This window comes from Biomphalaria glabrata, chromosome 6 (genome assembly GCF_947242115.1).
Source record: "Biomphalaria glabrata chromosome 6, xgBioGlab47.1, whole genome shotgun sequence".
In the NCBI taxonomy this organism is placed as follows: Eukaryota; Metazoa; Mollusca; class Gastropoda; family Planorbidae; genus Biomphalaria; species Biomphalaria glabrata.
In genome coordinates, this window is record NC_074716.1 from 46,466,573 (window position 1) to 46,494,546 (window position 27,974).

General features: G+C 36.0%; 2 protein-coding genes across 5 annotated transcripts; one reads left to right on the forward strand and one right to left on the reverse strand.

Moving 5' to 3' along the window:
• LOC106078202 (nucleoporin Nup43-like) lies at nucleotides 1-27,964 on the reverse strand. Of its 2 annotated transcripts, none has more exons than XM_056031435.1 (8): nucleotides 27,780-27,964; nucleotides 24,032-24,169; nucleotides 22,378-22,455; nucleotides 21,505-21,673; nucleotides 20,276-20,405; nucleotides 18,746-18,897; nucleotides 18,230-18,352; nucleotides 1-265 (listed from the first exon to the last, which is right to left on the reverse strand). In XM_056031435.1, exons 1-8 carry the CDS (start codon nucleotides 27,897-27,899, stop codon nucleotides 66-68), a joined length of 1,110 nt encoding a protein of 369 aa, XP_055887410.1. In that variant the 5' UTR covers nucleotides 27,900-27,964; the 3' UTR covers nucleotides 1-65. The 2 variants fall into 2 exon arrangements, with proteins under 2 accessions (XP_055887410.1, XP_055887409.1); XM_056031434.1 differs by having other exon boundaries at nucleotides 20,276-20,411.
• LOC106078209 (alpha-adducin-like) lies at nucleotides 6,590-19,206 on the forward strand. 3 transcript variants are annotated; one of them, XM_013239038.2, is made up of 8 exons: nucleotides 6,590-6,902; nucleotides 12,807-12,957; nucleotides 13,839-13,987; nucleotides 15,145-15,378; nucleotides 15,499-15,642; nucleotides 15,937-16,035; nucleotides 16,833-17,003; nucleotides 17,214-19,206. In XM_013239038.2, the coding sequence occupies exons 2-8, from the start codon at nucleotides 12,906-12,908 to the stop codon at nucleotides 17,268-17,270; spliced, it is 906 nt and encodes a 301-aa protein (XP_013094492.2). In that variant the 5' UTR covers nucleotides 6,590-6,902; nucleotides 12,807-12,905; the 3' UTR covers nucleotides 17,271-19,206. The 3 variants fall into 3 exon arrangements, with proteins under 3 accessions (XP_013094492.2, XP_013094485.2, XP_055887411.1); XM_013239031.2 differs by lacking the exon at nucleotides 6,590-6,902 and adding an exon at nucleotides 7,040-7,524; XM_056031436.1 differs by lacking the exon at nucleotides 6,590-6,902 and adding an exon at nucleotides 11,047-11,188.
• Nucleotides 27,965-27,974: the final 10 nt, after the last annotated feature.

Below are 27,974 nucleotides of genomic sequence, written 5' to 3' on the forward strand. Positions count from 1 at the left end.
CTATTTTCAATATTTTATTTCTATTCTTCAACAGCACTTCAAGGTAGCAAGTACGTGTCCCACGTCTAGTCCAGCATAGGGAGATGTACAGAGTAGATGGTTTCACTGTCGGTACCACAGAGCAGCGTACTGGTGTCAATGTCCAGGGAGTTCACGGGTAGAGACTTGTTGGGCAGCAGGGATGAGATGTCCAGCTTGTGTCGAGATGTCTCCAGACTTAGCCACGGGCTAACGATGGCTCCTCCCTGCCTGGTGGAATCCTTACCTGAAAGTAGAAACAAACTTTGTAAGGTTTGGGCTGGCAAGTCTGGCTGACTAGCCGAGTGTAATGGCGTAATGAGAAGAATGTCTACCGCAGTGGCACCAAAACCTTTCGAACATAGGGCCATATAATACTCCGACACGTGTATTACGGGCCGCATCATTCAACCTGTCCAATAGAACAGAACCTCTGCAGCTTTATAATGGGCCAAAGTTTCGAGGGTGTCGGATAAGGTCCGGGGGACGTAGGTTGGGCGTCAATGGTCTACCATAATAATTAGTTAAACTTAATTGTACTGGGTCAAACTAAGGATGCTTGCTTTTGTCGTGTATGATAGATCCAAGATAAAGAATACAATGCCATCAGCCATTTTACGTAACGCCGGCAACAGTTTAGGTAAATAGGATGTTAGAGATTTTCGCGAATATTCACGATAAACTAAACAATGCCAAGGTCACGATAGACTAAACAAGGTCAAGGTAGTTAAGTTGAACTTTAAAGTTGCCAACTACATCAAAGTTACAAAACGGAAGAGTTGACACTATTCAGTCCGCAGTGTTACCATTTACGACCCAAACAGACGTATCTTATCAATAGTTCATTTACTTGGTACACCGAATACACCAAAATGCTTGCTATTTATAGTTTTCCCGACTTGTAAAAATATCTCCAATATAAGGCATCACCTTCGATACCGAAGATTAAGGATAACTCTAGTTCACTTGACGAACAAGTACTTTTAAAACGAGATTTAACTCAAAATTCAAATCAGATTTATGAATCGTTCTTAACACACAGACCAGAAATTTTGACATTTCAAATGTGAGAAGTGAACAAGACTTGAGAACCGCGGATGTTACATTCAACTCGTCTCGTTCGTCAAGGAGGCAGACAATAGCGGTAGTTTGTGTCAAGTGTGTCAGGATATAAAAAGGAAGTTGTCAGTTCTCACCTGCCTTCACATTGACGTCTGGTCAATGTAGGTTAGGACACAGACCTAAATATATTATACCTTGACTGGAAAACAAAAAGTCAAATGCGTTTCCGATCGGACTCTTTTTCAAGTTGTAAGGGAATTCGCCCTGAATCTTGGAAAATCGCTCTTCTTAGAAAAGTAATGGTCTTTAGTTTTCAAAGTTTAGAAATAATGCAGTCCAATTTTGGGGATTTTTAATAGAATGGACAATTTTAATTACAGAACTATATATATATTTACGCATTGAGATAATGTTGAGACAACCCTAGAACCAAATAATTCAAGCCTGTTGATTTTAATCATCTTATGATTTTAGATTGTACATTCAAATATATTTATTACCTAGATCTTTATAGATCTAGATTCAGAAAATTAAACTTCGATATTAATAATTTATATCATGTAAAATCTATATTATTTGTAACATAAGTAAGGTTTGAACAAAATGTTTACTTCTTATAACTACGAAACAAAACAACACCTTGTTTCAGCTTTTTGAAGTTGTTCACCTCCAGTCGCAGTGTAATATATATTAGAATCTATATAGGTCTGAGTTGAGGGCCAATAAAACACTAGGTGTAGGTGTATAAATAAATCACCATAAATATAATAAAACATCCCAATACACTTTAAACAAGCAAGCGCTACATTAATTATTTTTTTTTAAAGTATTTAATGAACGCGCGTTAGCAAGTAAAAAAAAATCGCGCCGAGTATTCAAATTATTGCGTGGCTGATTGCAAGAGAGTTCAGCGCTAATCACCACTGTCAGTTGAGGGTTTGTAAGAAAGTCACTCCAGTGCTCGTCCAATCCATCAACCTGTTCTGCGTTATTGCGCTTTGACCCAAACAGCAATAGGAATATGATCTGAACGCAGGATTATCGTGCCAACAGCCGAGGCGCCAATACCTTCCCCATCCCCACCAGTTGCTAAAGTCGCCGAATTCCAGCACAGTTTTAACATGCAGACACACACAAAACAATGGACCTACACACTTTTTTTTTTTTTTTTAGTTACAACTCAAACTTAGATATATTAAACGACCAACTACCTAAGACTTATATAAGCGATTTGTACATAAATAGGGCATTGGAAACTACGGTAATGAGGTTGCTCCAGACAATAATTGAAGATGAACTAACAACCAATTTGTTACTAGACACAGACAACCACGAAAGTTAAGAAGAAGAATTTAAAAACAAAATACGAAACGAAATAATACACGCCTCACGTCTGCTCATTTCTTCACTCGATTCACACGCTCGTTCAATACACTGGACCCCTTTGTTCCATACGCCATGCGTACAAGAGAGACTTGGTGCAGTTCAAACGACAACAGACTTGCACAAAGACCATCAAATCAATCAAGCATTCATTGATGTGTATCCGCGTGATGATTCAACAATCGACTGCCATTGTGAGCCCCGTTAACATATAGAAAGTGTGTGGCCCTACTGTAGTCTGTATAGTTGTGTCATCGTCACAAACAATTGGTTCTAAATAAACAGTTGGCTCTAAAGAAACGTTTGGCTCAAAAGAAACAATTGTTTCTTAAGAAATGGCTCTATAGTAACAGTTGGCTCTAATGAAAGTTAATTCAAAAGAAACAGTTGGCTCAAAATAAACATTTCTATAGATCTAGAAACAGTTGGAGCAAACAGTTTGGAACGGCACGATTCAGAACAATGGAAAGCTTGCCTAGCGAGAGTCCGGATAAAAACAACTTTGATCCCCCAATATCGACACTGCCAGGTGGACGCAGAGACGGTGGGACATGTCCTGTAGGAATGTAAAACGCTTCATAGCGCGCGAGGTCATGTTGGTTTGCAGGATGGGTGGGGTCTCTCCCTGTACGGGAATAGGGAGATCCTGATATGGACCGTGTTGCAAAAGTAAGTTCTCATTAAATATACCCCAGAGCGTGAAGACTTAACATGGTTCTAACAGTGAGTCTCGACAAGTGATGTACTGCCCATATATCTAGCTTTCAAAATTATCTTTATTAAGAAATTCGTATTTCTTATTATGGTTTTAATGTCCGTGCATGTATTTTATTTTCACATATGAAAAGAAAGGAACTAATAACGATGACCTGTATCCTTTCCAACATAAGCACGTGCACGAGTGAGTGAATGATCGATCTCTCACATATCAAAATGCCCATAGCTCGGTCGCCGGTGCTCCACTGACTCACTGATCGATTCCAACAAGAGCGTGTTGGCATGCGAGTCATGTCACGTGACTCGAAATGACATCATACCAGGTCAAGGGAAGGAAGAAAAAAAAAAAGGAAGGAGACGGTGGGGTGAGTAGGAGAGAGTTCGTAGCGCACACGAAACAAAAGCTAGTATAACCAATAAACCAATAGTTCTATTTAGGTTCATCGCAATTAAATCTAGCTCAACGGGGTCATTTCCGGCAAAAGGTCAAGCACATGTGGAATTAAAAAAAAAAGTGTGTTGAAGTTAACAAACAGAGGAAGTGGTTTAAAAAAAAATCAAAAGTCACCTTGAATAGTTGAGTCTACGGGGACAAGCTGAATGATTAGCGAGGGTGACATGTGCCAAACACAACGACCTCCCAATTATACGTAGTATGGACAGAAAGCCGAGAACAAAGAAATGCTAGGTTTCTCAGAGATCCGAGGTCGTGTCTCCCGGGGCGGCCTACAATCGCTTCAATGTATTAGGCCTACAATAGCAAGATTACATTTTTAATATGTAAAACGTTACTATATAAAACAATGTTAGCGTGTTTCGGCTTCACCTTTAGAAATGCTGTAGAGAATATTAATAGTCCTATTTTTTTAATCACCCATTTTATTTCAGTGATCTTAGTAAAATATATTTTTAAAAAAGGGATATAACAGAACAAGTTTTGTTTTTTTTTTGAAAATATAGATATGGACTTCAATACAAGTTGCATTAAGTGGGCAAATATTTGAAAGAATATCTTATAGCGTACAATACTATTCGTTGACAAAAAAAATATTTAAGGAGTAGATGACACATTTATCACGCACAGTCACCGAGTCCATACATTTCTTTTGCTACTCCGCAAACAGATTCGCCTTCAGCGATCTTGATTTAAAAAAAGATAAAAAAGATGAACACTGGAGAAATTGTCGGAAATGGCGGGAATTACAAATTGGCTCCGAAGAAGGGCAGCTGGCCACAGGCCTTCAAACAAACACCTGTTTCTGAAGTGCAGGACTAATTATACACAACAGCCCGTTTGAACAAACACACATTGTTGGGCCGGTTTCGACGTTTTTTTCCCCTATCATTTCTATTCCAGTTTAAACTGTGACTGTTACCGCAAGGGTGATGGGGGCCACACGTTTGTAGTCAAAGCTGTATCCTTAAAAAGAAATCACAAAGGGACGTTATTACAAAATGAAACATCTGAGAGCCAGCAGGCGTGATAATTGGTTCATTTGGCACTGCTTTTGAGTACGTTTCTTTTAATCCAAATGTTTGTAATGTAAAAGTCGTGAAATTGGAATATTAAATACTATTACGTTCATTATATTTCTTCAAGTCTTCTATTTTCTTGTATTTATTTATTCCGCCAATATTAAATTATGCTTATCGTTCGCGAGTGATATCGATGTTTTAAATAAATCTGTAGTATGTTACGACCATAGACATAAATAAATATAGACTGGCCGAAGGAAGTAACTTCATGTAACTTGAAAACATGTATATCTATTGTATTCGGATTTCCGAATTATGAATAGTTGCATGATCTTCTTTCTTAGAGATTAAACAAAACTATTGTAATACTTATATAGGTTATGGCTGAAATAGATATGAATACTTAACTTTTATACTGCTCATAAATGCTGTATAATTAAGTACACAAAATTGCAATTCACAAATTTTCGTTTCATAAAACTCTTTAATCGGCCAGTCTATATTTATTTATGTCTATGGTTACGACATACAAGATGGATTCGTGGATAAGGTAGATTTGTGCAAAGTGGATGTCATATTAAAGCCCTGGGATTTAGGAGCGGTGTAGCATTTTACGTGGCTATAAAGACCGGCAACGATCTAATTATATTAAGTGGAAATGCTTGACTTATCCAATATGTGCTCTTACATGTGTTTGACTTATCCAATATGTGCTCTTACAAGTGTTTGACTTATCCAATATGTGCTCTTACAGGTGTTTGTCTTATCCAATGTGTGCTCAGTCACATGTTTGAATGTTAGTAACAGTGACCTTTTAGATGCTTTAAGTCACACATCTAAGCAAATTAGGACATAATTTTTTTTCTTCGATAAAGCTAAAAATAATAAAAGCTACATTAAAAGTGTTTTTTAATACCTACGTGACTATCTCATGAGTCGGAAAGTTATCCACGTCACTTGGTGTCCCCCCCCCCCCTTTTTTTTTCCGACCTCGGGACAGGACCGGATTTATGATTGATAAGGCCCTAAACTATTGGGAGAAACGGGACCCTTTTAATTAATTATAATGTGATGTATTCCTTTTGTTTTTCTTCAAAACCATTGTTCGAAGCTAATGTGGCCTATAGGTATATCCCGCACTGCATGAAAACATTTTGAGTGCCTCAGCACCGCCAACAAAAACAGTTCTAAGGCAGCCACATTTTATGCCATGGAAAGCTTACATTTTAAGGGCCAAGACACGGGCCGGATATAGCCTGCAGGCCGTAGTTTGTACATCACAGTAGCTTAATAACTTATGGTATTTTCGGTATTTAGTTAGACCTAGATATTAATTAGAATCAATAGATGCTACAATAAAAATGTATGCATTGATATCTAATCCAAGGCAAAAAAAAGTTATTGTCACTTTGTTTTAAATATTCAAAGGAGGAACTAATGAACAAGACAAAAACTTTGAACAAAATAATAGACATTTCATTTCTATAACATGTACAGTGAACAGCTCGGCACAGTTTTCTTAGTTTGCTTTTAAGGCAGTTACGTTTTCCTAGGAGACCAAAGGTCCTATGGCACAGATCTTTTTTATTTTTTGTGTGGATAAAGACAGTGAGGTATCATGTGGCGACGACCAACCATATTTACTTTACACAAAACTGCTAGATTCCGATCAGAGTTGGGTGAACACAAGGAACTTTCTAAAATACCGATAAAAACCCAGCCATCACGCGGGATTCGAACTTTAAAATCCTCAATGAGTGCCGCCCACCCCTCTCCAAACAACCCAATGCTGTGCTTAACAAACGCAAAGCATAAAAATTGTATATTAATATAAAAAAAGGTTAGTGATTTAACGGTATGATTTAAACTACTAAAGAAATATCTCGCTAACCTTTTAATGCCTGCTCTAATTATGACTACCGGCATGTGTATGCAAATAATGAATTCCAAAAGCGTTGCAGGCAGTAATAGGCTAAAGTAATGCCACACGATAAGAATCTGTCAGCTAGTGTCAGACTGTGTGACCCAGTTCTCAACTCGTCAATCTTGTGCACTGAGTGGACTGATTCGATGTTCATGTTTTGTTTCCTTGCATCGTTCGATAAACTCACGAGCAGACACTATGCTGACAGTCAGGGGCTGAGGGCTGGGATCGATACCGAACAATATTAGCACTCTCGAATCGTATGCCGAGAGTGTGTTGGGCATTTTTCTGTGTAGTCTGAAAGAGGTCGTCTCCTCTTTAGGTGCGTATCATGTTTTTCTTTACCAAATCGGATTAGATCTAGTTCGGAATAAATTAATACTGCACATTCGCCGAGTTCAACTTTTTAAATTAGGACCGGCAACACAGAGATAAGCCGTGTGTACGTGTTTGTGTCGATACTAGACCTATGTGAATGGATACATTTCTTACCGGCCGGCTTGGAAGAAAGAAAAAAAAATCGTCCTTGAAGTAGTGTGCACAGTCAGTACTGGGCCGACTCAAAATGTTATCACCGGGGGACCAAAAAATAAACACTGTTAGTACAAGGGTCTGGGACTTGGGGATCCAGTCTGACACGGCACCCCGTGTCAAAGCCGTGTTGACAACAGCGCGAGGCGGTACGCAGTGTGTGTGTGTGCTCGTTGATTGCCGAAACGCTTGTCCTTCTTTCCACCGCAGACGTGTGTCGCTTAATAAATCTAGATCTAGGTTTTAAAATAAACCCTCTTATCGAGATCTAGACTTGACTCGGACTATTCTTCACTGTGACTAGATTATGAAAAAAGTGATTTTATTATTATTATTATTTTTTGTAAACGTAGCGGCGTGATATCTCTCACTGAAAGGAGAGACGTGAGTACTGATTCGTTCTAAGCTGTCAGGTGAGTCAAACTAAACCCACACGCATTGTTGTTGATGACGAAACAGTAATGACTTCTTGGTCATATCACCGGCATATCGGATATATCATGAAATAGCCGTCACCGTGAACGCACTGGGCTAACGGTGAATTAGAGTCTATAGTATAGACTTTAAACATATAATGTGGGTAGATCTAATATACGGCTCACGCAGTTTAAACATCAGATTTGCAACAGCCTCAGCTCTTTGACTTATATTGACAAGCCGCTTAGTCGGGCTGAAACCTAAGCACTCAAATTCCATTGTGACACAGGACATGTAATAATCGGACCAGACGGTTATTAGGACTAAAATTATCTCGTCTAGATGTGTTCCTATTAGGTAGAATCGACAGTATAAAAATAAATCAAGACTTTTAAATCATACTTCTAATTTCAAGTACATTTCTGCTAGTGGTTACTGTGTACAGTATTGAGGTAATTTAGAGCTCTAAGCCTGTGTCAGAATAAGAATGTCTGCCTACAAGCATAACACTATCACTTTAGTTATGTTCTAATTAGCCTCGATCGCTCTGGCCAATGTTAATGTGTTTCATTAAGCTGAGAGCGCAATGCCCAGGCACGTAATAAGCTTGGCTTCATTCAAGGAGTCTGTTAGTTTCAGTAAGTTTATTTCTATAGACATTGGCTTGAATAACTCTATCCCATCGAGCAGGTTAAAAACAAGAAATTATCAACACCTAGGCCTTTTTTTTTTTTTTGTAATACTTAACACATCTAACCTGCCTCCCCCCCCCCCATATTCAACAACTGAACCTGCATTAGTGAATTTTAGTACCGAGGTCAGTTATTTACAGAACGCTTGTCAAACTCGCCCTACGGGCATTATTTTTAAATGGTTCTGAAAATATGTACATTGAAAAAAAAAATCTTTTTTTTTTTTTCATTTTATTTGTACATTAAATATAAACTCTGGAAGAAAAGTGTGCTAAACGAAAGATGGCTGGTTCCTCTATCACCAAAGGAAATGCCACCTCAACCTGCATTAAATGTCTCTCCACGCTATACAGTTACATGAACAAGTAAAATACCTGGTATATATATATAAAAAAATACTTGAATTTAATAAAAAGCTTATATTGAGTGAAAATGCATCACTTATATTGAATCAATAATGTAATTTTTAAAATGCATCTATATTAACAGTTTTGCGAGTGGAAATATCTTTTTATTATCATTATTTTATTTTTGCATACTCGGTGCCAATCACTTTTGTGGACCTGTTTGGCAAGTACGGCGGGTATCTGGGAGAAGGCTTTCGTGATGTCTTTTCAAAAGCTATTTTTTTTAAATGCTCGAGTCTGAATTCGAATTCGAGGTCTCGAGCCTCCTTGATGGAAGACTGACGTCTTCAGCCAGTGAGGTATACAAGTACTTATATATAAAAAAAAAACTGAAGGTTTTATAGTCTACTGTTAGTTTAAAATTGTTAGTTAACGACCTGATTCTCTACACAGTGACAAGGCTTTCGTCCCTTAGTAAATTTTCTATACAAGACAAAATGAATAATTTCCGACTCGTTTTATCGACGCATATGTTGTCATCGGCAATGAATAATTGTGCAAAGTTTCAAACATGACCCGAGAATGTGAAGTTTGTTTGTAAAATGTTTGACATGTTTCGGATGTTCCTTCAGAGTTGAAGATAGTTTACTTCCTAGTCCAAACCTCCCGCAGGACGACGGGGGATGGGAGCGGGCAGGGTTTGAACCCGAGACCATCGATAACCGCACGACCAGGCAGCCATCCAGTGGGAGAAGAAACGTGTTTAAGATTAAGATCCCCCCCCCCCCCCGTACACAGTGAGCTGATATAAGCTTTGTCAAACAAACAAAAAGGTTTCTCTACGAGATGAACCACAGTAGGCCTACAGCCGAAAAAGGCCAATAAATATAAGAACTCTGAACACGTTTGTAATTGAACACGCACTATTCTAAGCCGGTCTAAGAAACAAAGTTTCAGCATTGTTATTCAATAATCTCTCCCCCTTCCCTACCCCCGCGGTTAAGCGTAGAGCCTCGAGTATCCCACTAAGGAACCAGCTCCAATAAACTCGCTTCAATTTTGACCTATCGGATTGTTCTATCAATAAGACGTGAGCACGAGTGAATTTACTTCTTACATTTTTACAATATTTTGAAAACTTTAACTTCAGCTTTCCGCTACTTCTCACACTTATGATCGCTTTCGGCGCCGCCCGTAGTAACACCAGGCTCACCGAGATGGGGTATGTATCAGACCAAATAGATACAATTTCGCTCATCACATTAGCAAGTTTGGCTTCTATTTCGCTGTTCAAAAATGCCTTGATATTTAAATCTCCTTGTTAGATCTAGATATATAAGCGCAACTGGTCTTGCTGATACCCCCCCCCCCCCCCGCGACAAATAGTTAAAAAAAAAAACAACAACATAAGACACATCCTCCACGAAGCTTTTGAGTTTTTAAAAAATATGCCCCATTCCTACCCTTTTTTCTTCACTTTATAAACTATTCTACTTTGAGCACCTGTCACGCCCGCACTTTGATCCAAATAGAAGAGCGACGATGACAAACAAATAGGAATGTGAACAAAAAGATCGGATTGTGGGGCTTACAAAAAAGCTTCAATAAACATAGAACAATGTTGTGATTATCACAAAGCTTACATCAACTCAATGTCTGGTAAAAAGTTTGTACACTTTATTTCTCCCACACCCTATCTACGATCAAGCTGAAATCTTGCACATTTTTTTTTTACCTGGCAACACAAGAACCAATTAAAAAAATAGTTAACTAACTCATGGCAATTAACTATTTTGTTTGGTATCTTGAACATGGGAAAGAAATAGTACTTAACTGATGTGGTGGTATAAGTAAAATTAGCCCTCTTTATACTTTGTAAACCGCAGCTTTAAAGTTTGAAGCTAACAATAAAACCTTTTATTTTCATAAGCGATTCGCTGGCAGAGTGGTTAGTGTATTGGCTTGAGGATGCTTTAGCCCACGAGTTCGAATTCAGGTCGTTCACTTTTTTTTTTATAAATGCTTTTAAAAAGCAATCCCCCAGATACCCCGTTCTCCCCCCCCCCCCTACCTATTTCCAACTGGTCCATTCAAGTGATTGGGTCATAGCCTATTTTAGAAAGCCAAAAGCATGAAATTGCGTTAAACAAAAACAATTGGTAAAAAATATTTGTAGTCGCGCTGATTTATTATTGTTAGTCTAGATCTATTACAAATGTAATGACATGACTGTTCCAAGCTGATACCACTACGCTGATTTTTTAAATGCCCCCCCCCCCCCACTTTTTCCTCCTGAACCGCAGAAGAACACAAAAAGAGATTTATACATTGCACGAGCACGACAAATTTGGGTGTAACAAGTCAACAGTATCCCATCACGTGACCACACAAAACAATGACGTGTGAGAGATATGTTTAAACGTGACAAAATACTCGGGTCAACAATAAAAGATGTTTATTCCTTTACGCTCAGTAACAACACAGAAACATATAAAACAATCACATCTACTTTTTATTTTTCTATGACCTAAAAACCCCAACAGAACCTCGTTAGCTTTGAATGAAAGAAAAACAGTGCATGGAAAAAATCAAACGCATGTGATTTAGTTTGAAAGTTTTTCGTGAGTACCATGATTTTAAAAAGTGCTTAGAATTAATTTTAAAGTTTATGCTAGCGCTCAAATATTTATATGATCAGGCTTACACTGACATTTATTGTAGTAATAATAGGTAGCTTGTTATCTGGTATAAACTATTGTGGACTCCAGATGTAGTCAAATACATCAACTTTCAACGCCAGGATGGCTGCGTGGTCGTGTGGTACGCGCTCTGGACTGTAGTAGCGATGGTCTCGGTTTCGAGCCTTGGATTGGCTTCCGAACAGAGGGTCCCAGGTTCAAATCCTGGTGAAGACTGGGATTTTGAATTTCTGGATTTTAGGGCGTCTCTATGTCCACCCAGCTCTAATGGGTACACTAGTTGGGAAAAAGTGAAGGCGGTTGGTCGTTGTGCTGGCCACATGACACCCTCGTTAACCGTGGGACACAGAAACAGACGACCTTTACATCATCTGCCCTATAGATTGCAAGGTCTGAAAGGGGAACTTTACTTTAAAAAAAAAATTAAGTTGTGGTTATTTTTTTTTTTTTTTAATTTTGCTTGCTAATGTGCCGGAGTGTTTCAGTTCAAACTTTCCAGATCAATTGATTCGAAGATAATAATAACAATAAAAAAAATTAAATCAGTTTAACTGGAAACAGAGCAGGAAGGACTATCCCTCCCGCAGCGCTTTGGAAAGAAACTGGGCCGTCCGGTGTAATGCCTTGTAGCCCCCCCCCCCCACCCCATAAACAGAGTGACCGTCAAGACACGACCCCTCCCTACAACTCGCGTACAAATATTCGACACTGTCTCCACTCTCTTTCCACGGTGGAGACATCAGGGAGTCATAGTTTGGACGAATCCGGGCCAAGTATGCCCCAACAGAACAGTGTTCCGCCCGACACCGCAATAATTCAGTATTCTGACCTCCTTAGCCGCAACCATGGATCGCCTGGTTGCACCAGAAAATTCGAAACGCCTTTTAAAAATGATAATAATAATAATTATGATAGCGAAACCATTCCAACGAAATTGTGCCAGTTATTCGTAAGTTATGTAGGTTCAAAACAATGTTTCGGTTTCCTCGACAAGTACCAGATAACAATAACAAACTAAAGGACCCCTGAATGACATAAAAATTACTCTCTATTCACCGGAAGTTGTAAATCATTGCATGCTAGTTTTTTTTTGTTTTTTTTCTAAATGCACCATTAGGAAAAAATTCTAACACAGCAGCACATATTAGATCCATCATACACGCTGGACATTTACTAGTAATAGCATCATTAGTCTGTGTTGACATTAGTGGAAGTGGGTTTTCACATCAAACAGAATGCAATTCAGCACGCGACTAACAGAGTTGAAAGTAAAGCCTGCACCCCTCTCTCCTGACTGAAGAAAGAAGAGGTAGATCAGAACGCTACCTAAAGCTACATAAACACAAATTTGCTACGTCTGTCCACAGAAGTGTGATCACAACATAGATAAGTTGGATTGTGTTCAATGATTTCATTGGTGCTTTAAATGCCGTCCTGCGGGAGTCTTGGGCTAGGTTGTAGCCTACTATTCAGCTCAGAATACACCCGATACACGTAAGACAAATAAGACCTATATTTAATGTGTTGTAATACTTCACAGAAGGGAGGCTACTGTTAGTACCCACTAGTGTCAAGACAAAGCACCAGCAGACAGACAAGAAAAGCAAATTATCCAGCTGTGACTAGAAGTGTACAGACCATGGAGGTGTTGTCAGTACCTACCAAGAGTAGCTTGGGAAATCTGCTTAGAGGTATGTATGAACTATACTAAGGCGTAAGTAGCCATACGTCTTAACACTGACTTTACACATGTCTCAACACTGACTTTACATAAGACTTAAAACTGACTTTACACAAGACTTAAAACTGACTTTACACAAGACTTAAAACTGACTTTACACATGTCTCAACACTGACTTTACATAAGACTTAAAACTGACTTTACACAAGACTTAAAACTGACTTTACACAAGTCTCAACGCTGACTTTACACAAGACTCAAAACTGACTTTACACAAGTCTCAACGCTGACTTTACACAAGACTTAAAACTGACTTTACACAAGTCTCAACACTGACTTTACATAAGACTTAAAACTGACTTTACACAAGACTTAAAACTGACTTTACACAAGACTTAAAACTGACTTTACACATGTCTCAACACTGACTTTACATAAGACTTAAAACTGACTTTACACAAGACTTAAAACTGACTTTACACAAGTCTCAACGCTGACTTTACACAAGACTCAAAACTGACTTTACACAAGTCTCAACACTGACTTTACATAAGTCTTAAAACTGACTTTACACAAGTCTCAACGCTGACTTTACACAAGACTTAAAACTGACTTTACATAAGTCTCAACACTGACTTTACATAAGTCTTAAAACTGACTTTACACAAGTCTCAACGCTGACTTTACATAAGACTTAAAACTGACTTTACACAAGTCTCAACACTGACTTTACATAAGACTTAAAACTGACTTTGCACAAGTCTCAACACTGGCTTTACACAAGTCTCAACACTGACTTCAAACAAGTCTCAACAGTGACTTTACACAAGTCTCAAGACTGACTTTACACAAGTCTCAACACTGACTTTCAATATTGACTTCTTGTTTCAGCCACAACTATCTTACCAATCAATGACCTGAAAGGAGTCAAGTGCTCAACTTATGCTGAAGGGGAGCAGCAGCTTAGATGCAAGCTCGCTGCACTGTACCGTGTGGTGGACTTGTGTGGCTGGACTCATGGCATCTACAACCACATCAGTGTAAGACAGTGAACATACTCAAAACTTTTCATGCAACTCCACACTTAAATAAAATACTGTCCTATCACCATATACATTTCACAGTCAGTTAATTCTTTTTATACATTAATTTTTCAACATAAATTTTTACAACATTTTTCATTGTGAAAATATTTAAATTTACAACAACTCGTCTTTTCAGTCTGGCAATATGGAGTCGTCCCCCCAATCTAAGACTGCTGATGACAATGCAGTTAATTATGCATCATTCACAACCAATCACTAACCTCTTCCCACCCATCACCATAGAAATACACTCACATTCTATATCAGTAATATACATTTAAAAAACAAATTTCCTTTTTACTCTTCTCAGATGAACTGTACATTTATCTTTATACTTGGAACTTATGTTTTGAATTCATCCATTAACTAATAAGTGAAATTTAATTAAATTTAAACTGAGATTTGTAACATTGCTTTTGTAGATTGATTGTAATGAAAAAGAATCATTATTTACTAGTGTGATGCTGTCTTTAGTTGTGGTGACTATGATTCTATAATTCTAAACACATCCAACATCCAAGAATAGCTTGAGAAATCTAACAAAAATATTTTGGAATAGGGCTTAAATTGAAATCATAGAATTAGTATACACACACAAGTCCAACTTAGAATGCACAATTTAATTCAATTTCAAATCTAAATCCGCACAAATAACTTAATATCAGACTTAAAACTTATGGAATGACCCCCAAATAAGAATGTCTTCTCTTATATATTCTCAACCAAAGTAAAAGTAGAAGTTTGCCAAACACCCGAGAAATGAAAGTAAACAAAGAAATCATAATTTCCAATTATCTCCACTCATTATTTACAATTCTTGTTTACACAAAAAAATCCAGAATCAATATCCATGAAAGATTTTCAGTTTACTTTCCACAACTTTACACATTTTATAATCATATGACAACTAGTGTAAGTACTGGACACATTTTATTATCATATGACAACTAGTGTAAGTACTGGACACATTTTATTATCATATGACAACTAGTGTAAGTACTGGACACATTTTATTATCATATGACAACTAGTGTAAGTACTGAGCAGTTCATTTTAATATCTACATCAAAAGAGACAAATAGAAGATAATGTACTTCAAATCTATTCTTAAGGTTCGTGTGGACAACAGCGACCAACCACAATTCCTCCTCAACCCCTTTGGTTTAATGTACCACGAGATCACAGCATCCTCATTAGTCAAAGTGAATCTCAATGGGGACATAGTAGATCAAGGAACCTCTATGTTCAGTGTGAACAAAGCTGGATTTACTCTCCACTCTGCGATCCACGAGGCTAGGCCAGACATCAAGTGTGTCATACACTTGCACACCCCTGCAGCCACTGCTGTAAGTCTTACATCTACCAGTTAATATACAGAAAAATCAGAAGCACATGACATAAAAATATGCCCATGTGTTCATTAAATAGTTGCCTACATTGGAGCTTTGACTTTTGTCTCCCAACAGGTATCAGCGATGAAATGTGGTTTATTACCCCTCAGTCAAGAGTCAATGCTACTTGGCAACATCAGTTACCATGAGTATCATGGAATATTTGTTGACGAGAAAGAGAAAGAAATTTTAGCTAAAAATTTGGGACCCACCAATAAGGTAATTTTACAGTTATGAATACATGAAAAAATGTTTGATACTAGCTGTTTTTGTTCTTTCTTATTGAAGGGCTCATATTACCAGCCCTATATGTGAGATGAAATATAATATCTTATTAAACTGCAAACTGGAAAATACATTTAAATATAGAATTAGAATCAAAGCAGGAACAAGAAAGAGATGAACATTTATTTTATTGATTTGGTTAAGATTAGAAAATCACATATTACAGATGACTCTAATGATTAGCCAAATCTCAACCTCATACTCCTAAAAATTTACTTCTATTCAAAGATCATAATACTCCACAACCATGGAGTGGCTGTGTGTGGAGAAACTATAGAAGAAGCTTTTCACTTGACATTCAACTTTATGGCAGCGTGTGAGGCACAGGTAAACTTGGTTACAAGCTTAAATTAATCTGTCAGCTTATAGATTCAATTTTTCAAAGACCATTTCTCTATGAAGAGATGGAATTGTGGGGTTAAATACAATATAAGTCCAATGATGTGAATTCCACCACATTGCGGGAGATACTTGACTGAAGAAATAACAGAAATCCTCTGTACGAAATAAAAAACTTTTAAACCTTAAGTTGAAATGATGAAAAGATTGAACATACATTAGAAACACAGAATAGAACTTTATTTCCTGTAAACATACAGTTAAGTAAGAGATCTAGTGATGATGCCAAAATAAAACTTTAGCAATGATGGGTGTAACAACAAAACGAGCCTAATTTAGATAATTATGAACATACACCCTTCAAAAAGGGGAAAAACAGCAGCACAATGCTGTACAACAACAAACCAATTTCTCCAAAAGCGCTGCTTCTACTCTACAAAGAACTAAGGCGTGATGTTAACACAAAATTAAAGCAACAAACCTAGGATTGAGGGATTGTGGACTTCCTAGTCTGTCCTTTTGTTATTTGTGCTTTTGTTATTTGTGCACAAAAGTCCATTAATAGAAATGCCACAGACGTGCATGGCACCCACTAATTATCTTTCCCTCTATTAATACTCTCTTCAAGATTAAATTCTTCAAAATAATTGAAAGATCAAGAAACTTTATTTCTTTTTTAAATCTCTCTTTGCTATTTACTATGGGAACTTTATGTTGCTATTTTTAGTACTATCTATCTCTCATATCATCTCAAAGCTAATGAGACCTTGACACTCTATGTAAAGGTGAGGTCTACATCAGTGGGACTAAAGAATATTGTTCTGCCATCTAATGATGCCCAAGCCCAGGCCTACAATGTGGGCAACAAGGGAGCTGTTTCAATAGACTCATCAGGATTTGGATGGAAATGTGGGGAGCTGGAATTTGAGGCCATAATGAGGGCCATGGACAGTGTAGTAAGTCACTAGACTTTGTGGATGTGTGTATGTGTCATACTACAAACAAAAAAAAATGTTAAAGAGATGCAAACCTTTAATTGACATTCATTTTAAAAAAAACAACTTATTTTCAAATAGACAATGTTTCAGAATATCTGTGAGGATAAAGCCCCCCCCCCCCCCCCCCCCCCAAAAAAAAAAATAATTTAATCCTTTTTTTCTTATCAGGGCTACAGAACAGGTTATGATTACAAGCTTCTGCCAATAGCTAGACAGGAGAAATGATAGAAGTGCTACAGGACATGTTACTTAATGAAAAGTGATACAAAGATTCAGTGAATGTTCAAGAAACCTTTTTTTTACAAGACTTTTTCCCAAATGCAGCTCATGTTTTTTTTTTTTAAATCTACTTTATAAACCAACAGCATCACAGCTTGGTTTCTTTTATGTGTGTGACCTGTCCATTTCACATGATAATCAGGGTCTGGGCCAGGCAGATATATTTTTTGTTCTCTATGCCAATTCCACATTGCCTTTTAAAAATTTTTTTTGCTTAAGAGATGTGATGGTCATTTGCTCTTTTATTATGAATCTGTTATATGATGTGATATATTCTGACACACAGGATGTAGTGTAGCCAACAATAAGCTTACTAACATTTTATGTTACTGCATTGGCACAACAAATAAATGCAGGGTCTTCTGTCTTTAAATAGATGAGTAAGAGACAAACCTTAGGTCATATAATGTGTTTGTTTGAAAACAGAACTGCATTTATACACAAAATTGTAATGGCCTTCCATTAAAAGATGTGATTAAACAACAAAATGTTCATTACACCAGTGAAGCTTACTACAAAATCACTTTCAAGGAACGTTCAAGTTTCAGACATTCCTCAGAAATAAAGATTATTATGTCCTAGCCCAATCCTCAAGCAGAACTGGTGATGGCAGTAGCCTGGATTCAAACTCAGGATCAAAGTGATAACATGACCAGCCAGCCACCCTTGATTTAGTATGAGATGTGAATCCCCCCTCTCCCACTTAATGTGCATTTCATTGGAAAGTTATATCAACAAAAGGATTCAGTTAATTGAAAATCAAGTTTAGGACTGGATATATAGGAACATAACTGTGACAAGGAAATTCCTGACAAAGGAACCTTAATTCTCCATATTTCTCTTAAAAGTTCACAACAGGTGGGGAAAAAATAATTAGATTGAAGTCTAAATGCTGTGTTTCTTACCTTTGGTGCCTGTAAAACTGGAGACAGGATCTGTGGAGGAGCCATCCCAGTGCCACAAGGAGCCATCATCAGAGCATGTGAACAGATGGTTGGGGTTGTGTGGGTGGAATTTGACTTCCCACACTGACCAGGGAGAACAATAAGAACCAGTTATGTTAGTAGGTCAACTTAAAAAAGTAACACTAATGGCTAGAAAATATTCCTAACATTACAAAAACAAAACAACATTGATATATAAATGGCCTGTTTTACATCATTTGGTTGACTAATATAAACAAAAGTTGATTGATTATCATTAATTTTTTTGAATTTTATTTATTGAAGCTTTTTCTGGATGTTTATAATATTGAATTTTTTAAAATAAATACATAGACCCATTTGATGTACAAATATATAACTGAAAATAGAAAATATTTATAAGTAATACAGATCTAGTATTTAGATTTAAGAGTTTCACTGTTGGGGTATTTAGAGAGATTTAAGTATCACTGTTCTAGTACAGAAACAAAAACTTACTGGCACCAGTGTGGGCTTCAAGCAATGTCATAGGAAATTTCTCTTGCCTTAGGTCCCAGATAGTCAACATTCCATCCTCACCCCCTGTAGCTACTATGTGAGCCTGACCTGGGTGTTTATCTAAGCAAAGTAATGGAGTATGGTTTTCTGTGCTGTGGATTAAGCAACTGTTTATTTCACTTGATTCATTCTAAGTTTTTTTTTTTTTTTTTTTTTTATATATGTGTATGCTTCTATAAATGCTTTAAAAAAGGGTTGACACAGGTGATATCTTTTGGTATAAATGTACATCTTGATGTTTTTATTAAGACTTCTCTAAACTTCACATGACAAATTGAGAATGTTTATGAGGTATTTCATCCATTGTCACTATACTCTAGTCAAGAGAAAAGAACAAAATTAATTCTTTGTTGTAGTTTTTTTTTCCTGTTACAAATAAAACTTCATTTATACATTTGGAATAGGAGTTCAATCTTTTATATCCTATGAAGTGATCTCTAAACAAAAAATAAAAATATATAAAAAAATACTTTTTAAAAAAGGCAATTCCTTCTTTGTACAACATATAGACCAATTATTTTGCTTTTAATAACGAATGTTAAATTTAAAAAAAAAAAGGAAAATTTTGTATCCGCCCTATCCCCCCACCTCTGGAAAGAATTATGGTTAAGGGAACATATAAATCTACTAGACTTTATAATATTCTAATTATAGGCCTATAGAGAGTCTAGACTTAGAAGAGGGAACATTAATTTATTTAACTCTTTAATGAATAGGTCCTACAAGCGGAAATACCTGAAGACATAGTCTGTACAAGACAAATATTTTCTACTCGTATATCTAAATTTATTTATTTTTTATTCTTTGAAAAATGATAACGTTCAAGCTAGATTTTTCAAAGTGTGGCCAACTAGCTAGTAATTCTTTTCCCAAAGATATACAAAACTGTCAAATTTCTAGGAAAATCATTTTCGTGTCCAAGTTCCATTTGTTTTCAACTGTTTTTGCCTATGAATGTGCAATCTGAACAGAGGAATTGTAAAAACTGAATTCAAGATTTGAATGATAAGATCATGTTATATTGCATTTGTTTTGCACTTCTTGATGAGATACTACTAAAGTTATAGCAGTCTAGATATGCAGTAGTTGAGTGATACAGCCCTTAGATGCAGAGATTGAGTGATACAGCAATTAGATGCAGAGATTGAGCGATTGACTTATAACTAAGTTTCTGACATTCCTTCAGAAATGAAGATTATTATCCCAAATTTCCTGCATGATGGTAGGGGATGGTAGGCAGAGTTTGAGCCCAGGACCATCATGACAACAGTTCAGAGAGCATTGCATATGACCAGCCAGCCAGCCATGATTTATGCAGGACTTTGTACCTCTTGGACTTGAAGGGAAACTTTATTTGTTGATACAAAAGAAGTCACAAAATACTCTTAACCTTCAAACACATAAGCAATTTGTTTTTATATTTTCTATCAGAAGAGTAAAGTAACATTGATTACTGATTCTAAAACTTACACAGAAAAAATTTGAGCTTGTTGTTTTGGATCTTGTCTCAAATCAAAGGTTTTCAATTGTCCAAATGAGTTGACTGACAGAATCTCAGACTGCTTTAGAAATGTGAGATCATTTATAGTGCAGCTATCAGCTTTGTCTAAAGAAAAACAGTCATTTAAAGGTTACTATAAATCATTTAGATTTATGATTTAGTAGCATGGAATGGTAAATAATTGTTTTTTTAATACTAACATTTAACACACCTACTAAACAGACTGCCTCTGATCAGCAATTCTTTTCATAAACCAATAGTCAAATGACTTAAGTACACAGAGGGAACCAATATCTTCAATGATGATCAAACCACTTTGAATAAACTCTACAAAACATACAGCCTTGACTTTTTTACACATTTTTTTAGTCATTCTTGTACCACTCGTGTTTATTTTATTTTCGAGGAACAATTTTGTAAGCATACAAAAATATACAAACATTTTTATTTCAAGAAAACCACATAAATAAGAATGACATTGATTACAATTATTCGTAATCTGGACCACCTAAAAAGATCATAATTTGATAATTTAGTTGAAATAAAAGATAGGATATCCAAACTATGACCTTCCGCAAGTGATTAGTTTTGTCATACCTTGTGACAAGCATTAAACTAGATAATTCAACATCAAGGTGGTAGTATTACAGAATGCTTAGTAGCATAAACAACTAACTTCTAGGTCAATTATGGTAAGGGGGATCATTATTAATTTTGCATGGGTGCAATGTAAAAGTCTTTTGAGTACCTAGCTCTAAATGGATATTTGGGTAAAAGATGGAAGTCATCTGTGAAGATTATATTTATTAGTGAGAGTGTACAGTAATGTAATTAGCTCTTTTAATCTTTTATTTCAATAACACATTTCTTATTAGTACACAATCTAGGACTAATCAATTTTCTAAAGTGCCCTTCAAACATGAAAGATGTTACCATGAAGTAGCCACAAAACCTAACATTTTCTACTGACCAGCTAGATGAACACATGGGGTGCATTTCATTTTTTGGTAGGACTATTTTTAAATCATAAGTTTTACAAAGAGCTTTTCATTTCTATTTATCTGCATTTTTAATTACAGCTTATGATCAGTGTCAGCAATATCTGCTTATAATGTTAATTTGATGCCAAGATTCAGTCAGAAAAGTTAAAAAAAAAAAAAAAAAACAATATGAAACTTGAATCCTAAACTTAGCCTACCTAGTGTTTGAACTGGCTGCCTCTGTTCTAATGCAACTATAACAATTTGTCCATCCTCTCCACCAGTGGCTATCCATTCATCACCTCTAGGGGCCAAGCAAGTACAAGCAGCAGGACTGCCAGTTTTAAACTGGTGATGTTTATCCCATGTACATAAGTGGGCTAGTGTCTGTAACAAAAAAGAACATTTAGCAACATCTTTTAAAGTTGAAGCTTGAATTAATTGTTAATTAGTGTGTTGTTAACTTAGACTGCAGATAAACTCTGGCAAGGATCTACGGAAATAAGCACCACCACCAAGATCAGGCTCTTTAACACCATTGTTAAGCCAATGCTACCTTATGGAGCAGAGACCTGGAGAACCACCATTACCACCATGAAAAAAATCCCATACCTGCCGGTTGAAGATTCTTATGATCCGCTGACCAGACAAGATCTCGAATGAGGAACTGTGGCAAAGAACAAAGCAGCAGCCCATTGAAGTAGATATCCTTCAGAAATGCTGGAGACGGATAGGCCACACCCTTTTCAAGCCTGCATCCAACTTAACAAGGCAAGTCCTAACCTGGAACCCCCATGGAAAGAGGAAAACATGGCGCTGCGATTTGGAAGCAGATGCCAAGCAGATGGGCAAGACGTGGGGACAGTTGGAGAGACTCACCCAGAACCAAGATGCCAGGAGGAAACTGGTTGCTGGCCTATGCCCCAGAAGGAAACACGGGCAAAGATGAGATGAGATGACTTAGGTCACATTCATTGAATTGTTCATTACAAAGTTCCCAGCAAGAAAACAAGATTAAATTCATTTGTTTTTGACAAATACTAAATGTTACTCTAAACACTAATAATAAAATAGTTAGCTATATGTCTTACCTCACTACTGGACAAATGTTTTAAGACAGTTACTGCACCGGTAGATGATGCTACAGCAAATGTATTACTTGAAAGATACTAAATAAAAAAAAAAACACAAACAAAACATTTAACTGCAGTTTATTTCATTTTTCATTAATTATAGTCATTATTACACTGGACACACAGTGTTGGACTGTATCTATTTGTTCTGGTCACAAGTTTCCTATGTATTAATCAGATATATTTTTTTCTAAACAACTAGCACTACTTTTGGTATTGCATCTTTCTTGAGTCACTCTGACTTTATATTATATTCATAAAGTGCGAGAGAATAGATTTTTGAATAAAGACATTACTTTTGCGTGGCAAGAAATAACATGTTTTTGAAATCTGAACATATAAGGATTCAACATCAACAGAAAGATGATCATCTAATCTTGTCACAGTCAACATCAACATTACCATCAGAGAGTAGAGTGAGTGTAGAAACAAGGTGGTGTCTGACTGTACAACTCTGTTGGTTTGACATCTTACTAACCCTATATCCTTGAGACATTTGACTCCATTCTTGGTGTCTTACCAACCCTATATCCTTGAGATATCCAACTTCATTTCTGGCATCACACAAACCCTTCATCTGCAGGGACTCCATCCTACTTGCACAGTTTGTTAGCATTTCTCAACTTACTACACATGTTAACTTCTTACTAAGATACACGAATCCCCCTAACATGAGTGACCTAGGTCTGTATTACCAAGCGCTAACTATGAATGCTGTTGAGTTGAGACAGGTACAAAAAGACTGGCTGAAACAGGGATTTTACTAGTTTTTTATTTATATTGCATGAAGTAAATTAGCATTTTTGAATGGCTAGTATAAATCAACCAATGTTTAGTATACTAAGCATGTCTGATATTTCCATTTTATTTATTAGAATGATAGACAATGGGACACTCACAATTAGAACAATTTTGGCTTTCATTATCTAATAATTATATTTCGTTTTATTTTTGCTTCATGCAATTTTCCTTAATAATCATAGTTTCAGGACATTCTACAATGAATCTTCCAGAACATTCCACTTAAAATAATCCATTTCACTTAAATATTCTATTCAATTCTATTTATTACATTTCCAGGTATAACATTGTGTCATCATTTTACTTTATTTTTATGTTCTCAACATTCGTAAATTATTACATCATGTATATATATAGGTTACAACTGGGTTTGAATAGTCATGTGAAACACTGCACTCATCCTTAATCTTTGAAATCGAAGACATTGCCATTATTATTATTATATAAATGCATTGTCAATATCTAAAAATTTTGCTTAGTTTAAAGTTTGCTTTACACTTTCTCCTCAATCAACTTATAAGCAAATGCTGTAAAGTGGTATGCATATTTTTTAACTTTAGAGTTTCTATATTGATTTTTTTTTATCTTAAGAGTGAGCAAAAAAGAAAGAGGGAATGAAGGAAAAAAAAAATTATAATTAATGTTGACATGTTTATTTGTATGTGTTTGTTATTACTATGTAGAATTATTCTCCTTAGAGTTCATTTTGTATTGTTGTGTGTAACATGTGCACAGTTAGAGTGTGTTAGAATATCTTAATGTTACATTTATTCATCATTTATTGAAGTTAGAGAGTATATCTAAGCATCACCTGTAAGTCAAGGACATCGCCAGCATATGGCATTTCAAAAGTCTTCTGGGGCTCATGATCCAAAGCGCTGATTTCATCATCTCTATCATCTGAAGCTGCTATTCTATCTCGAAGATCCCACACACAGATTGTATTTTGCTAGAAATAGTAGATAATTGTTCAGAAATATTTTTGCTACAAAAATCAATATCAAAATCACTTTCTTTGAGTCACTGTTTCCCAAACTTTTTCTTTAACAGAACATTTCCCATTTTCTGTAAATTAAGCGGAACCCTTCGCTTGTTTTCTAGGTCAGATTATTTCCCATTCGTTTAAATTAAAAATAATAATAGTTAAATTGTATTCTAAATTTATGTTTTCATTTTTTTAAAAATTATTTTCAAGTAGAAAACTATAATAAAATACACATAAGCACCAGAAATATAAAGGTTTAATGACTTAGACAGAACATTCTGTTCTTGTTATTAGGCATGTTTTTGATGCTCAATTCTCCTATGTGGTGAGGCATCAAACCACCTGTTTCTAGATATATATATATACTTTGACTTTGTTACAACATAATAAAAAAAAATTATACTTCTCACAATTAGGTTGTAGGAAACAGAATTAGATATGATACTTATAACTATAAGTAGATCTATATATCTACTCAGATCTAGTCTACTAATCAACTAAATATAAAGAAATATTATAATAGGTGTGTAGTACTAGATTCTAGATCTAATTACTAACTATTTACAACAGTGTTTCTCAAACTTTTTTGTCTGCCGGCACAGTAAACAAACTACAAAAATTTCGCGGCACACTACGAAGAGCAACAGTTGTTTTATTATAAAAAGAAAAAAGATTTTATCTGTTTTTAAGTATTTTATTTAATGTGAAGGGTTTGTCTGTTTTTGAGAGCAAATGCGATCTAATCTAGGCTCCAAAGTCAACAAACAAACTTGCATTTCATCGTCTATTGTAAGAAGTCTCTCTCTTTTCTAAGATTTGATTTCAGTCAGTGCTGAAAATCCAAACTCACAAAACCATGAAGATGCAAATTGAAGAATTATTTTGATTGCTTTTAAACTGATTGCAGGATATAACTTGTTGATTGAAATCCAAAAGACATCCAAGCTTTCACGGCAAAATGTGACTTAAGTAGCCTACTGCATCGTTTTTAAAATCAATGAGCTGCTCTTCTTCTTCAGTTGTAAGATTTGTAGCTTAATTGTTTCCAAATGGATAGCTGACCCATACATACTCATTACTTCCAACTGTTGGAAAGTAATGCTGCAATGCTGACTGCAGGTGTTTCAAAGTGTCCAGAATTTCGGGGGTGATTTCTTTATTTGAAGCACATTCACTGTAAGTAGGAAAGCATTTTAAGACTCCTTTCGAGATCTTACTTTGCCACAAATACAATCAATTTTTCACCAAATGATTTCAGCTTTGGGGATGCAATGATGATGGTTTCCTGTGGTCTTTGAAGACTTAAATTCAATGAATTCAAGTTGTCAAATAAATTAGAGAAAAATATCACCTTAACCCACCAGATCTCGTCATGAATAGAAAATCTAAAGTTGTTTTTTTTCAGCCTCCAAGAATGAAATCAGCTCAGCCTTGAGTTGGACGACAAGCTTTTCCCCTGGAGAGCCAACGAATTTGGTGTAATACAAGAGACATTTGTAGTCGGAATCTATTGCTTTACAAAGCTCTGAGAAAAGTCGGGATGCAAGCGGTCGAGATTTTAGGAAGTTTACAACTTCAATCACTTGATCCAGAACAGACATCAAATATTTCGGCAAAGATTTAAAGGCAAGAGCTTCTCTGTGGATCATGCGGTGAACAACTAATACATTTGGATTTTCTTGACGCACAAGAGTGACGAATCCCTTTCTATTTCCCTGCATGGAAGGTAAGCCATAGGTGCAAACGCTGACACAGTTTTTCTCCACTGTACTTTGAATAGCAAAATGTTTTTGTTCACCACTTAAAAATATCTTCGCCTTTGGTCGTAGTTGGTAAGTCTTTGCTAAATAAGAATTCGTTGACACATTTTTCATGCTTTATGAATCGAATAAAAGCTAGCAGCTGGGCTTTGCCACTAACGTCAGTGGATTCATCAACTTGAAGAGACCACAGCAGAGACACTTCATCGTCAGTCACGTCGAAGGGTTCGCAGATTTGATCTTGTAAATCTGACGATAAGTCTTCAATTCTGCGCAAGATAGTAGGCTACCATTGGACAAAGGAACTTTTTTAACTTTTTCGGCGGCATCGGGTCCAAGGATAGTTTCAAAAACTATTGCTAAAGCTGGTGCAATGACTGATTCAGCCTCTGTGTGTGCTTTCTTGCATTTTGCTAATAACTGAGCAACCTTATAACTTGCAATTAATCCCTTTTCTGGCACCTTTAGGTAGTTCGTAAGTTTCTTAGCTTGTTTATTTTGTTGAGCCCTAATGTTTTCGAAGTATTCCTTCGGTTGCGCTTTTACAGCTGGATGTTTTGTTTCCAAGTGTCTCTTCAATTTGATTGGAACAAGCGCCTCATTCGACAGAGTTGCATTGCAGATCAGACAGGAAGGCAATGGAGCATCTTCAGGTCCAGAAGATATGAAACCATATCCAATGTAATCTTCTTTGTACCTTCGTTTGGTTCCTTGCTTTTCATTTAACGCTATAGAAGTTTCATTCTTGCTAACGTATTTCTCCATGGATAACAATGAATAATGCTTATTGATAATTTGTTATTATTAGCATACACCTAAACAATTTACATGAAACATATCGCTTATTATTATCGTTACCAATTAAAGAACTGCTGTGCGTCTGCTAAGGCGGCATACATTTGAGTCATTATAATAATATATGTATAGTGGACAATTGCATAACCTGAAGAGCTAACACCCCTTTCCGTCATAATGGAGCGATCCACTACTATTACTGGTCGTTGCAAGTGAGGATGTTGTCGCAACGTAAAATAAAAATTTAATAGTAGGCAGACCCGTGTATGTGTGGGGTTCTGAAAACTCCTGCGGCACACCTGCAAATCTTCAGCGGCACACTAGTGTGCCGCGGCACACAGTTTGAGAAACACTGATTTACAATATAGATCTAGAACTAAGACTAGCATGGGCCTAGGTTGACTAGTTGGATCATAGATTCAATCTAAAATCTAAATTATAGCTTAAATTTTATATATATTATTCTACTACTACTAGACTATGACTGACTATAGTGAATTAATCCAGATAGTGAAATACCCCCTCCACAAATGAGATTGGACCATAACGCTAAAACTAAAAGTATGAAAGTAGCGCTATATAATATATATACTAAGTAGATATTATTGTCATTATTGACTATTAATTTAAATATTATCTAGAATCTAGATCTAAGACAGTAGACCTGAGTAGACATTAGCCTCATTTATGTTACTTGTTAGGATGATCATTAGACATTATATTTCATAACATAATAAATAAATAATGAAAAAGACTTAAAAGACTCTAGAAATAGTCATAGTGATATGACTATGATTATGAATCAAATGAATGATAATATTTTATAATCATAATAATCATTAATAATGAATAATCATTATAAAAATGTACATTTAGTTATAAACACTAAAGACTAAAACAGTATCATGAGTATCACAGTATCAGTATGATTATTATATGTAATTGTAATTGTAACTATCATACTATGTAAGTAAGATCTAGCTCTAGACTAAATTATAATTGTGTCTACTATAAATTACTTGGTCATCCCAACTGCCTGTAACAAAAATGGTTGAAGGCGCAGATTTTACGTCGGATTTTGGTCGCCACCTAATCTTACTAATTTTCTTGGAAACAAATTTCACGCTGATATCAGTCATTTTATATTTCTGTTGCTTGGCGGTCTACGAGCAATAAGAAAAAGGCGAAACATAATTTCTCCATTTCTTCTTTGG